This window comes from Neolamprologus multifasciatus, chromosome 22, assembly GCF_963576455.1.
Source record: "Neolamprologus multifasciatus chromosome 22, fNeoMul1.2, whole genome shotgun sequence".
NCBI lineage: Eukaryota > Metazoa > Chordata > Actinopteri > Cichliformes > Cichlidae > Neolamprologus > Neolamprologus multifasciatus.
In genome coordinates this window covers 15,289,437-15,302,863 of record NC_140459.1, presented here as the reverse complement: position 1 = coordinate 15,302,863, position 13,427 = coordinate 15,289,437, and the positions used below count along the sequence as shown (strand labels likewise).

General features: G+C 39.3%; 1 protein-coding gene across 5 annotated transcripts in view; it reads right to left on the bottom strand.

Annotated features, from left to right (window-relative positions):
• Nucleotides 1-1,097: 1,097 nt before the first annotated feature.
• trps1 (trichorhinophalangeal syndrome I) overlaps nucleotides 1,098-13,427 on the bottom strand; it is a 120,056-nt gene continuing 107,726 nt past the window's right edge. For all 5 annotated transcript variants that reach the window (XM_085147899.1, XM_085147900.1, XM_085147901.1 and 2 more), the window contains exon 11: nucleotides 1,098-10,554. In XM_085147899.1, the coding sequence (XP_085004025.1) occupies nucleotides 8,938-10,554 (1,617 nt within the window). In that variant the 3' untranslated portion in view covers nucleotides 1,098-8,937. The remainder of the gene's footprint in view (nucleotides 10,555-13,427) is intronic.

Genomic DNA, 13,427 nt, shown 5'->3' with positions numbered 1-13,427 from the left:
GATGGGGATGAGTGTCCAGGGTGATTTGTTACAGAAGGAAAGCAACAAGAGTGAAAAAGGTTTACAAGATTGTAGGTAAACCTGCTGTGATGTATGGTTTGGAAACGGCAGCAATGACAAAAATACAGGAGACCAAGCTGGACGCGACAGAATTGAAGATAATAAGATTTCCAATGGAAAACACAGTGGACCAGAAAACACAGAATAAGAAATGAGTACATCAGAGGGACAGCTCAGGCCTGTCCCCATAAGCAGATGAGGATGGATGGAGGAATGAGTGGATGGATGGATGAATGGAAGGGTGGATGGATGGAGAGGCAATGTTTAAGTGGTTCCAAAATTTGCAGTGGAAATACAGTGGATATATTGGGAAAATGGAATGAATATGGAGCTGTCGGCAGGAGGAAAACAGGAAGTCCTCAGAGAAGATTCACGGATGTAGTGAGGGAGTGCATGCAGAGGGTTAGTGCGACAAAAAAGGATGCTAGAGATAGGGTGAGATGAAGGTAGATCATCCACTGTGGTGACCCCAAAAGGGAGCAGCCAAAAGAAGAAGAGGGAGAAGAAATAAAATTACATGTAATTCCCGTAGTTTTAAGTGGCTAAACCAAACCAGTGAGTGAAAATGAAAGTAAAAAGCAAGCGAAAAAAAATGAAACCAAGAGTGGAAGGAAAACCCAACGTGCATAACACAAAGGGCCAAATGTAGCGCAAACTGAGGTCTCCTGGCTGAAAAAAAAGTGACTAATCCAGTTCCTTAATCTAGATTTGATAGCTTACCAAAATAATCGGTTATCTCTCTTGCTCATGCGTCAAAGCAATGTCAATTGACACCTAGTGTGTAGGGTATGGGAAGATGTAGGCAGTATCTGACAAAGCTGCATTATGCGATGCCCCGGGATCAGAACACATTCGTTACACAGCGCTCTCCGCCGCCATCATCAAAGGACTGCATAGGGGAATATCTTTTAAAAGTAGAATGACTGGAGTTCAAGAGACACGGAGAACTGATGCCAAAGCACATCGAAGCCCGACATCTCGTAACACAATTCATGTCAGTTTTTTCCTTTCATCGGTAGGTAAATATGTCTGTAAGTTGTTACATTTCTTCTGTTTTACTGTTTATGTGCTTATTGCATCTGTTTTGCCTTGAAAAGCTTTATAATTATTTCGTGTTGAGTGTGTCCGTGTCTTGACCTATTCGGTAAACATCGTAATGTTTAGCATTCTAGTCTGATACAGACTTTATTTAAATGGTGCCCCACTGCTACATAATTTCACTGCAGGCTCAAAGGCAGAGTTAATCAGCTCTTATCAATGTTCTCATTATAAACAGAAAGATAAATTGATAATGCTGAACATTATAGACCAAAGATTAGAAGCCTTTGTCTTCTGACAGATTGCACTTCTACACTGATTAAAGCTGTCAAACTTCGTGACCCAGGGGAGGGTTGTGAAAAGATTAAAAAAAGGTTCTAAAATAATATTAGTGTGGCGCATGTAGGTGAGAAATAAGCCTCTGGCTTTGTTGCGAATCAGTCTCTTTGATCTTTACAGTGAAATAACAGTAAATTAATTGTTAGTGTCACAAGAACAAAAGATGCAGTGTTCATTATACAAATAATTTTCCTCTAAAATCAGTTAAATCTTTACAGTAGTACATGCCATGCCCATGGGGGACATGTTTGTTTGAAAAAGAGACGATACGAGACACAAGACCATATGTTCCTTATTAGTGTCTTTACCATCACTTATTGGGCCTATTGAAGTGGTAATAAAAATGTAAGAGAAGTTGGTTGCAGTTAAAAGAAGTTGACCAAATCACAACAACAGTTGCCTCAAGGCACTTTATATTGTAAGGTAAGACCCTACAATAATACATAAAAAACAGAGAAAACCCCAACAATCAGATGTCCCCCTACAAGCATGCGCTTTGGCGACAGTGGGAAGGAAAAACTCCCTTGTAATAGGACGAAACCTCCAGCAGAACCAGGCTCAGGGCTAAGCAGTCATGGTCGGTCAGGGAGGGAAGACAGACCACAGACACAATGTGGAAGAGCACCAGAGACTAATAGTAAGTCATGATTAGAGGTGTATACACATCGTGAGTGAGAAAGGTCCCTGAAGAAGAAACCCTCTTACACTGCACACTGCATCATGGGAATCCACCAGCAGCCAAGACCTATTGTAGTGTAACTCAGGGAGGATTTAGGGTCACCTGATCCAGCCCTAACTATATGCTTTATTAAAAAGGAAAGTTTTAAGCTTAATCTTAAAAGGAGAGAGAATGTCTGTGTCCCGAATCCAAAGCTGGTTCCACTGAAGAGGGGCCTCTTCCAACCCAAGCTATGCTGACTAATAAACTGAACCCATCCATTAACCTACTGTCCCCTCTGCTGATCCAATCTAGCAACGACCACTTATGTAGATTTTTCTGTTTTTAACTTGCACACTGACACTATAGGGCTCCCCAGTGTGTTAAAATGTGATGGCTCAGGATCAATATAGCCATTAATATTACAATTTTATATTTCAGATCTGGTAATAAAATCTTCACTTTTATGAGGAGCTTGTCAGTGGGCTTCAAACCAGTAAAACATGTATCCTTTTAGGATCATTCACAGCAAATTTTATTAAAGACTTCAGCCATTAGGCTTCAGCATGCTGACCTGTTCAATGTCCAGCAGAATTAATCCAGCAGAAATCTTGTCATTTGTGTAGCAGAAAATTAAATTATTGGGAATCGACCTTTGGAGAACAGAGTCTTGCACTGTGATGAAATCTTCACTAGGGTATGTTGTGCAAAAGAAAACAGTAAAGTAAGTCCGACACTTAACAGAAAATGGAAAACAAGTTTGGAAAACACAGGAAGACTGCATGAAGAGCAGATCAGGAGAGAAATATGGATGATACGAGGCTCCTGGCCACAGTCTTGAGAGCGCAGCAGGAGGTAGGTTTGCAGGTTTTATTTTTACCTTCCCCGAAACAAATTCGCCTGACTGGGTATGAAAGCTTTATGTTTAAAAAAATCATATCTCAATATCTGTACCCTCCACAGCTGCTCCTTAAGTCCCCAGCTTGTGTAGGATAAGAACGCATTCATCTAAAACATAATGACAGGCATTTACATCCTGCAGGAAGGCCACAGATAGGCTGTTTTCTCGAGGGACGATTTATACATAATATAGGTTTCCTCTTCTTCACTGTTTATTAAATAAACACCCAAATGTCCATTTTGAGTACTGTTTGTTATTACTTTTATTAATTATTATCATCATTATCAACATTATTCTTCAAGTTTAGCTGTGTAACAAACTTTTCTTGGCTGTCAAAATATGTCGTTGAAATATGATTTTGCATGAAATAAAACCTAAAAACAATAACGTACAGAAAGGTAGCAGAATAAAATACAACATGAGAGAGAACATAACCTAAAAAAAAAAATCCCATTTCTTTTCTATAAAAAGCCATTCAACTGAACAGAGACAAAAATCTACTAAAATATACTGATTAAATGTACATACTTGCTGTGTGTATGCATGCATGTGTGTGTGTGTGTCTGTGTGTGTGGCCAAAAATAAACTGGCCTATGTTAACACTGTACACCCCAAAATGTACACTCGATCCGTACCGCTGTTTGTGTGTTTCTTATGTGTGTGTGTGTGTTGTCCCTTCCTTGGCAATAAGAACATAATAAATGGAGTGCAAGCAACAGCGTCATTTGTTTCTATAACAAATTCTGACAAAGGCAAAAACATGAAAGCACTTGTTAAGGCCTCCCATTGTAAACGCTGATTTGAAATGGCATCAAACCTAAAACATAAAGTCATTGCTGAAGTAACCCAAGGCCATGTTGTGTGTCCCACTTCGATTGATTGGGTTAAAAGTTCCCCCGAGATTCCTCTCACCCCAACATGAACATCTATTTATAATTTAGTTATAAATGTTAAACTCTCAAATGAACAACAGAACAGATATCTGCGGCATACTTAGAGTACGGACAGTGTGAATGAACAAATTTCATTAAAGGTTTCTTTATTTCAACTTAAAAAGAACCCAAGGATTTCACTTCAAAGGAATTAGTGAAACATTATGGCATCTGAAAATACATTTGTCTTCAGTCTACTGAGAAATCCTTTTGAGTTAGATGACATGTAAAGAGAGGTAAGTGAGGAATCCCATGACAATGTTGAGAACCTTTACCAAAGATTTTCTGATTTTCTTAAAAAGTATTTAAACCAACCAGAAGCTGATTTAATTTAAAGAAGCTTAACCTAAATAAAGTCAAAATAAACATATAGATCAGCCTTTTAATGTGTGGGGTAACTGAGTTTAGCTCAGCTTTTGGGGTGCAACATTACGTAATACAAACGCCTGTTTAAAACCTCCGTATTCTGTTTGTCTACTGAGAACATTTTGTACATTCATCAAATGATGGGATGCAGGAAAAAAATGGAGGAGATGCTAGAGTTGTAGCAGGTGAACAAAGAAAAACAAAGGTGGGATGGAGAGGTACAGTGAATAATACATTAAAAAATAATAGATGAGAAGGAAAGAAATAAAGTTGAAGGGAGGTAAAGAGACAATACAGAGGGGATGAATCATCCACTTTAGCCTCATTTGAACTCATCCTCCCTTTATTCATCCACTTCTCTCCACATATTCTTCAAAGGCACCCATCCATCCCTCCCAGCAGGCATCCATCCCTCCTTTTCTTGTGTCTTTTAAGAATGGTGAAGCGTCCTTTCTATTTTTTTTCTCTCTTTTTTTGCTACATTTATTAATGTAAACGTTTTTTCATTATTTTTTTTATCAGCAGCCGATAAAAAAAGTAACCAAAGAATTCATTCTAAAAAGTTTTAAAAAGCACAAAAATAGTTCTGAAAATAAAAACAATTAGAACAATCTTTCTGAAAACAAAACAAAACAAAAATAAAACAAAAACAATAAACCCCCAGATTTTTCAACCACTACCTTTTTGAACCGACCCAACTGGCACGTACAGTAATATGTTAAGACCTGGTCACCGAATGAAAGGCAAGAGACGAGAGAGCCATTAGACTTTGTAACTTAGGGAGTTAAGATGTTTTCACTTGACACGTGTGATTGGAGAAGTTAAGCAAACCCTTCTTATGCATTATCGTACAGATGATCCACTGGCAGTTTGACTGTGTAAAATGCAGCATACAGTGCATAACAAATTTAGAAAAAAAAAAGACCTTACACTACCTAATGTAAAGTTAATGCCACAGCTGTCCTATATTAACAGTGCTGATAATTACCAATGGTTAACCACCAGTACGTGAAAGCTCTTTAATAAAAATATTTTAATGCTAAAATATAATTATTGTTTTTAATCTATAATTTTCAAATGTCCTGCTTTAAAAAAAAGCAGAAAAAATAATAAAACACATTATTGTTGCAATGCAAAATTACAGTTATTTACCTGCTTTCTTAAAAAGAAAAAAGGTTTTGTGGTTGAATGATTTGCTTAATTAATTTCTGACCACTAAGAAGAAGTCTAGTATTCCTGCTTAATAAAAATACGAATTCCTTTTATTTACCAGAAAATTTATATAATTCTTAACTCTAAAGAAGTCTTTGAAAGAGCTCCAAAATATTTCCGTTTCTTGTTTGAAAGGTGGTCTGATGAATTTGTTAAGTGCTGTACGCAATTTTTTAAATGTACGTGCAAGTTAAAATACTGCTTCAAAATAAATTACTGAAGTATTAAAATTAGCCAAAAGTTCAGCTATTTCTTTTTGAGTTTTAAATAGAGAAGAGAATGAATTTTACTTTATAATTCTAAGCCTTACTTTTGGTTTAATTGGATGAGCAATGCTTAGGCTGTTAGCATCCTAGAAACCTATTAGCAGTATACTATCTCTGAAAACTTCAAAATAAAAATAAGCGAACAATTGTAATTCCAAACCAGTGATGGGAATTTTCTGAGGCAATCCACTTGGTAAAAAGAGCTACAACAAGCTACTGACAATGGTTGCAAATGCTCCGACATTCGCATCAAAATAAAATCCAACCTTAATAGCAATCCAATGTAATTTTACAGGGGGATGTGGTTGTGGATGTGGTTCTTATCTAGCTTTACATGGCAATGGACTGTTACCAATGCAGTAGAATAAAAACAGCTAATTTAAACTGTTTATCTGGCATAAATGCAAAGTTAGCTGTAATGCTAACCGTCTTAGAATAATGTGCGAATAATCAACAATGCATCCACCATGATATGGGAACTGGTGACATGGCCGTGTCTCTGTTTCAATCTCCAAATTAGGTCCTTTTCTTGGCATTGTGTCTCTCATACAAGTAACTGAGGCATATGGCTCAACATTCTACAAATTAGTGTAAATATATGCACAAAAATGAAAGTTTAGCACAGCAAGCAAACATGAAAAGTTTGAACAAACACCCGACCAATCGGTCAAGCAGAAATCGTAATCGATGACTCAGATGACTTGGTGGTGTGAGTGCATGGAAAGGAATATAGCAGTTTGCTTTCCCACCTTCTGTTCTACCCGACTCATTGCTTACATAACATTTTTAATGCAGACAACAAAACATATCGATTTGAAAAGTGGTACAAGTTACCAGGCACTAGGTGGAATATTTGTCATTCATGTCTTTTTGGATAAGCATAGAAAAATAGCTTTTTCCCCCCCTCACATTCTTTAGCTCGTTCCTTCCTGTCTTTTATATTTATATTGACATATTATGTCCTTCAACAGAGTCCATTGGTGTTTTCTTCTTTTGTCGCTGTTGTTTTCTAGCAACTAAGGCAACACGGCTAGAGAAGTCATCCCATCTTTATCAAAAATAAACAAGATGGCCACCACTTTGATATAACAGCGGGACTTTCAAGGACAAGACTGTTAGAAGTTTCTCACTGATGAAATTTGGTTTAAACTAAGACTCAGTTATGGAAACTGTTCCAAAAAAACAGCAACGAAATCACTGATGATGGCGAAATGTGCGATGGGTCAAATGGAGTTGCAAGCCACGTGAAACTTTTACTTCATTGAATTATTAAAACATAACTTTGCAATGTCATCTCATGTTCTTTCAGTATTATTTAGGTCTTTCATGTAACACCTCACACCTTTAGAAAAAAAAAAGCAACTTATTTTGTCGATTTCGCAGGTGCTAACATGCTACATAGAGGTAACCTAAGTTGTACCAAACTCTCAGTAATATGACATCAAACACTGTAGGCAAAAACATCTGCAGACTCAGTACAGAACAAAGGTTTATACAGATAACTCAAAACAGTTGTTCCTTTTGATAAGATTTGGGGTTTTACTCCCTAAGTTCCTAAGTCTTTCTGTAAAACTGTGCGACCTAACAATTCGTAGACATAGAAAAAAAAAGTTACATACTGAGACCATGTTGACCTATTAACACATAAAAACACAACAAGAACATATATAAGAGAACATAAGAGAACAATATGTGACATGCTAACACAATTAGGCCATGTACTGTAAAACTGATGTGTCACATGCTATGAAACAGGTGGGTTGGTGTGCAACATGTGTGACCCCTGAGGACTGAAAAACCAACTGCAAGCCTTCATTATGTTTACATCATCATTTGGGGACGGACACATCCTTTGATCCTTACGCGTAGAAATGCAATTACACAAATGCACACATGCACACACACCTCTCCCCCTCCCTCCCTTGTTGTACCATTTCTACTAGGCGGCTGTTATAAATGTAACAAGTCTCATTAAGAAGCTCAAAAACAAGAGAAAAAAACTCACATAGGCTAATTTTTATAGTACCATTTCCTGCAAAAAGCATTTTCCTTTACAAAATACCATATTATATATGAAAGTGTAGCAAATTGCATTTTTTTTTTTGTACGATAGCATCATCATCATCATTATTATTACCGTTATTATTATTATTAATATAAATGTTAAGCGGGTACTAGATGGTTGTTGGGCAGGCAGCCAGGCACATAGCTAGTATCATGGCACAGAGGAAGGTAGAAAATAATGTCACTTGGTTTAATCCAAACGGATAGAGAAAACACTTCGGTCCGGAGTTTAACCGGTTTTATCAAGTCAAACTGGCTCAGCAGTTCGAAAAAGTCCCAGCTGACTCAAAACCCGAGAACCAAGAACTTGATCAGTTTCAGAAAAAAACGGCTAAGTGAAAGAAATCAACTGATCACTTTTTACCGAGGTAACACCAACTCAACTGCAGCCCAGCATAAACTGGTTTCAAACTAACCAGCTTTAATTAGTCAAAAAAAAAGAAAGAATTTTGGTTTTAGATCCATTTGCACAGAGAAAAAAAAAACAGTCAAAAACATGCTCTGGACAAGAACAAAGCAATCCTAACCAGATCACATCTGGCTGTACCAAAATAAAACCGTCTTAATGATACATTAGACTAGTTTGGACCAGCTTTTTTTTAGTATGGTGCATAAGTAATCAGCCCAGCTCAGTTCAGTTCAGGTTAATTATTTTGCTTCTAGTTTCTTTTCTTTTTTTTTGCTCTCCTTTATGGTGGCCATGCAAGTGCTGAGCTCCCAAAAGTTATCCAAAATATAACCAGTTCAACTTTTAGCCCAGCTTCCAATCCCCTTATGTGGAAATCGCATGAAGTGGCTGCTTATTAAAGGTGATTTCAACTCCATGCCTGTTGTTGAATGCCTGCCACAGAGCTGTCAAGTGGCAGTCACTCAGCAGAGGATTCGGGCAATTTCTTCAACTGCCCCTGCTATAGTTCAGCTGGATCCTACAATGATTTCTGACCATTTGACAGCCGGGTGCTTCCAGCATAAGGATGTGTTCCTTTTAGTGCCCAGGATAGGCCCATTTTGACATGAGCTAGCCTCCAGAAACATGAAGGCATACAGCTTATTCATCCAAGAACAACGCTCTTAAAGGTTTGCATGAGTCAAAGAGATCAATTAATTCCCATCTGTGTTCTCATCTAATATTTTAGAGCCAGCAACAGTTGTGACCTCTGAGCTTCTCGTGACGTCATCGCTGATGTGCGACACCTTTTTGCCTCCCAAGTCCTGGTTTGTCGTGGCATTGTCCTCTCCTTTTGCTTCTTTTTCAGCCTCCGTTTCATTGTCAGTGCCATCGCTGCCTGTGTGTTGTTTTGCTTGGTTGTCATGACACGATTCTACTACATCACCTTCGCCGGTGGTCTCATAATGACCGTCTTCATCTCGTTCCTCCTCCGTCGCATTTTGACACTCGTGCTCCGACATTCCCGCAGCGTTCTGAATGTTGCCGTCTTGCATTTGACATCTCTGTTGTGTCGTTTTGTCTGTGTACCTGTGTAAGCCTCTCTGTATGTGCGTGGTGAAATCGTATCGATCCGCGCACACGTGGAGGCAAAAACTGCACTGGTATGGTCCTTTGTCACCGTGGCAACTCATGTGCAGGGCATACATCACCTCATCTATGAAGTAGATCCCACAGTGGACGCAGCGATTGGTCAGGTCATCCTGTGTGGCCACCTCCACCATTTTGCGATTAGACAGGACACTTGACTGGCATGTTGACAAACATTCTTTTTCTTCCTTCCCTATCTCCTCACCTGGATTCCCTCCTTCGTCTGTCCTCTCCTCCTCCTCTTTCTCTCCTTTCCAGTTACCTCTTAGCCTGTCAGTTAGCGGCGACTCCTGCTTTCGCCTTTCGGCACCATTTGTGGACACGTGCGCGTTTACAGCACTTGTATCTCTTTGTCTTATTGCGAGATCCAAAGGAGCATCGTTTTCTAATGATGATGAAGTAGGTGTTTGGACGTGAAGAGGAGGAGGAGGATAGTGAGTAGGAGCTGGAGGTGGAGGAAGAGGAGAGTAGGGAGAGGCGCAGTAAGGCACCGTGTAGCTTTGCTGATGATGCTGTACTGGAGTCACCATCGCGCTAAGATAATGGGCGTTATTTCCAAGGCTCCCGGGGCTGCTTAGATTACTGATGCTACCAGGAACCCCAGATGCAGCTGCCATCTTATACTTGGTCCAGAACCTGAGCCAATCTGACTCCGGGGTCAACTCAGGTGAAATGGTTAATGGAAGAGGTAAGGAGAAAAGAGGGTACTGATATTTTTCAATGGGTGAACCTGGAGGTGAATAACTAGACGGTTTGGACGGACGCATGTACTTTTCAATTGGACTGCCTCTTTCCGATCCCCCTCCTCCTTTACCCCCCTCCGCTTTCAATGTTATACCTCCCTCTGTGATACCGCCATTGCCCTCCGCTCCCACTGAGGAGGGGGCATGTGAGGGGAGGAGAAGAGGAGGCATACGCCTGTGGATCTCCAATGTTTGATTGGCCAAGAAGGCTTGCGTGGACCGTGGTGAGCGTGAGCGAGGGGAAGGCTGCTGGTTTTTGACTGACGCACAGCTCCTGTCTGTTTCCTCCCCGTTCATGCGCTCTTCGCTGGTGATGCGTTGTTGCTTGGGGGCAGGGTTTTCAGACGAAAGCGAATCGGGGTTGAGGCGTTTTCGGGTTCGACGGCGGATGATTTGCTCACCGTTGTTCTGCTTGATGATGTTTAGAGGTCTGGGTGTCTGCAAGGCAAAGGAAACACAGCAGAATGAGCAAGAGGGAAGGGAGTTAGACAGTTAGCAATATATGAGGCGGTAATTCGACTTCATCATGCTGATAACTTTGCTGAACTAATTAATAAATGTCAAGCACACATGCCCCAGCATTACTTGACTATGATAAAAGTCCTCCTTAATGCATAGGTGGTCTCAGAGATTAAATAACCATTGTGTATGCCTTTGGTGCAATCGACTGTGGATAAAAAATAAAGCTCTCTCTACTTTGACTAATCAGCCGAGTATAGCAATTATTTAATCATAAAGCTATCATAAGCATATTTGGTGAACGATGGAAAGCAATACGCACCACAGTCAAGTCAAGATCTAAAACAGTAGCTACTGGTTTTAGGTTCCCCAAAGTTCCCTAAAAAGCCTTTTGTGGCAGATTACAGTCTAACAGTCTTTCTTCTTTTATATAGATTTGAAGTATAACTAAATGCATCGCGATGAAAGAAAGACTGATGAGGTAACATATCCTCCAGATGACTGTCGTTTTTGCCCTCGCCACAAGGGGGTGCGGGTGGACTTACATCTGTTGAAAGTGCAACCCTCTCGCACTTACAGTGCACTATTTAATCGAGTCCTATAATATGCTTTGTTTCAGCGTGAAACACTTACTGAAAAATGTTTTTTTGAATAAAACAGGAACACTACAACCAATTACTAATGTAGGTTGTGAGCTTCAAAGAAGGCTGTGTTCTGGTTACAAGTGTTTTGGTTAAAAAAAAGGCAAAAGTCATGCATAATTCCAAAGAATAAAAACTGCTCATTTGCATCTAAAACACCAGATTTCTAAAACACTCCCCACTTATTTCATTCCCCACTGGGTTTAATAGTGTGAGTATAAAAAAAAACCCGAATGATGATGAAACTTTTTTTTTTGATGGTGATGCTAAACACATGCCAAAAAGACACACACACACACGCACACAGCTTGTCTAATACATTTCAAAACAAATCACTGAAAGGCTGTCTTTGCTCCTAGTAAAATAAACCGTTCAATTTAAACTGTCTTATAAGGTGCCCAATCAAAATAAATGTGTCGCTAACCCGCCATTATTCAAGAAAGACATTCACATTATGAGCAGTGACCTCTGCACAGCAATGTCAAATTCAGTTAGCATACAGGACATGGCTTTTCATAGCTTTAAAAACAGCTTTGCAGAAATTTGTCTTTGTACTGTGTAACTGTGTTCATATCTCCAGGTATACTTTTACATATTTAGAAAGAAACTTGTGTGTATATCAATGATGTAGGACTTTGAAATACAAAGTGCATATTTGCGGATGCAAGCCATCCACAGAAAACCAAGCAATTTATTGAGATGGATAGACACTTGGGTACAGGGAAAAAAAACTCCAATGCCTTCAAAATGTGTCCTGTGCCTATGCTGGGAAACTCTTGGGTGATTTCCGGTATCCTTTTGTGTATGGAAATGTATTCTTATGTTCGTGTTGATAGCCTGTGACCGAATGTGTGTCTGTCAGAGTATGTGCATTAAGTATGCTTGTGTGGGTGTACATGTGTGCACGCCAGTGTGTGGGTGAAAAGGGCAAAGACAATGTAATTTTCAGCGTGGAGTTTATCAGTCACTGTAGAGCAGCTAACGAAAATATTTAAGAGCAGAAGAGTCACTTATATTACATTTTTAATATTATTATAATGATTCGGGGATACTGTGCTGTGCTTATGTAAACATATAATTAGCACATTAATGTTAACAAGCAAAAACAATCGAATACGCTTATATAAGCAAACTCAGAAGGGCAAAACTCAGATTCAGGGACCTATTAATGCACATGCATTTCAGCCAAGTGTTTTCAGTCCTTCGTTTGGCAAGCTGGTAAAAGTTAATGAGAGAGTTGTCTCGCTGAAACTTCTTGACACATGGATCAATATCAAAAACAAGATTCCATCACTTGGCAGAGTGGCACTCGCATAATATAGCAGCAAAATCCACAAACATTTCTCTTTTTCTGGCCTTAGAATTTGTGTTTCTAAAGACCGACTGGTGCACAGAAGGATGGATAAAGGGAAGGGGGTGTGAAATAAAGAGGGAATGGAAGACGGAAGCACGAGACACAGTGATTCAGAGCATGATTTAAATCCATTCACACTCAGAGAACCACTGAATAAACTATAAAGAAAAGGCCTTAATTTTGGAGTGGGATACTCATAAACACATTTATCTCACAATGCAAGACACAAAGCAAAAAAAAACCAACTGCATGGAGGTGAAACACCTAGGAAAACATAAATTAGTTTCTTTATTAGAGTTGCAGTTTGACTGACATCCAGCGGCATCCAGTAGCGCATATTCTATGAAGCTCATACGTGGTATGGAATAGGGAAGCAGCACAAGTTTTTGCTACTTCTTCTCACTCAGTCACTTTTTTTGCTTCTGTTTTAGCAAGAATTTGACTTGATCTTCCTCCCTGTCCATTCCCTAATTATCCTTTCCTCCTCTTTACTTTGTTTACTTTGTATTGCCAGTGTCTTCTCACAGCAGGTGTGACCACATGGTGTTTTGCATGTTTTAGATTGGAAAAATGATTGGAAATCATATGCTTTCCTTTTAAAACTTCCTAGAAAAGCTTTTTATATATCTGTGTTGTATCTTTTCAATTACATGAGCTGTCACCTAAGGAACTGCAGAAAGTGATGCTTATTTATAGGGTTTTAATGTGTCTACAATCCTGTGGGTGCAAGTAACTCAAACAAACAGTGAGACACACACATGGCTGCTGTAATTTTGTGCACTTTTATGGTTGTAGGGGTGGCTTGGTAGAATACCTGGGCTGTGGTTGCTGCTAGCACACATCGCATAAATCTGCCT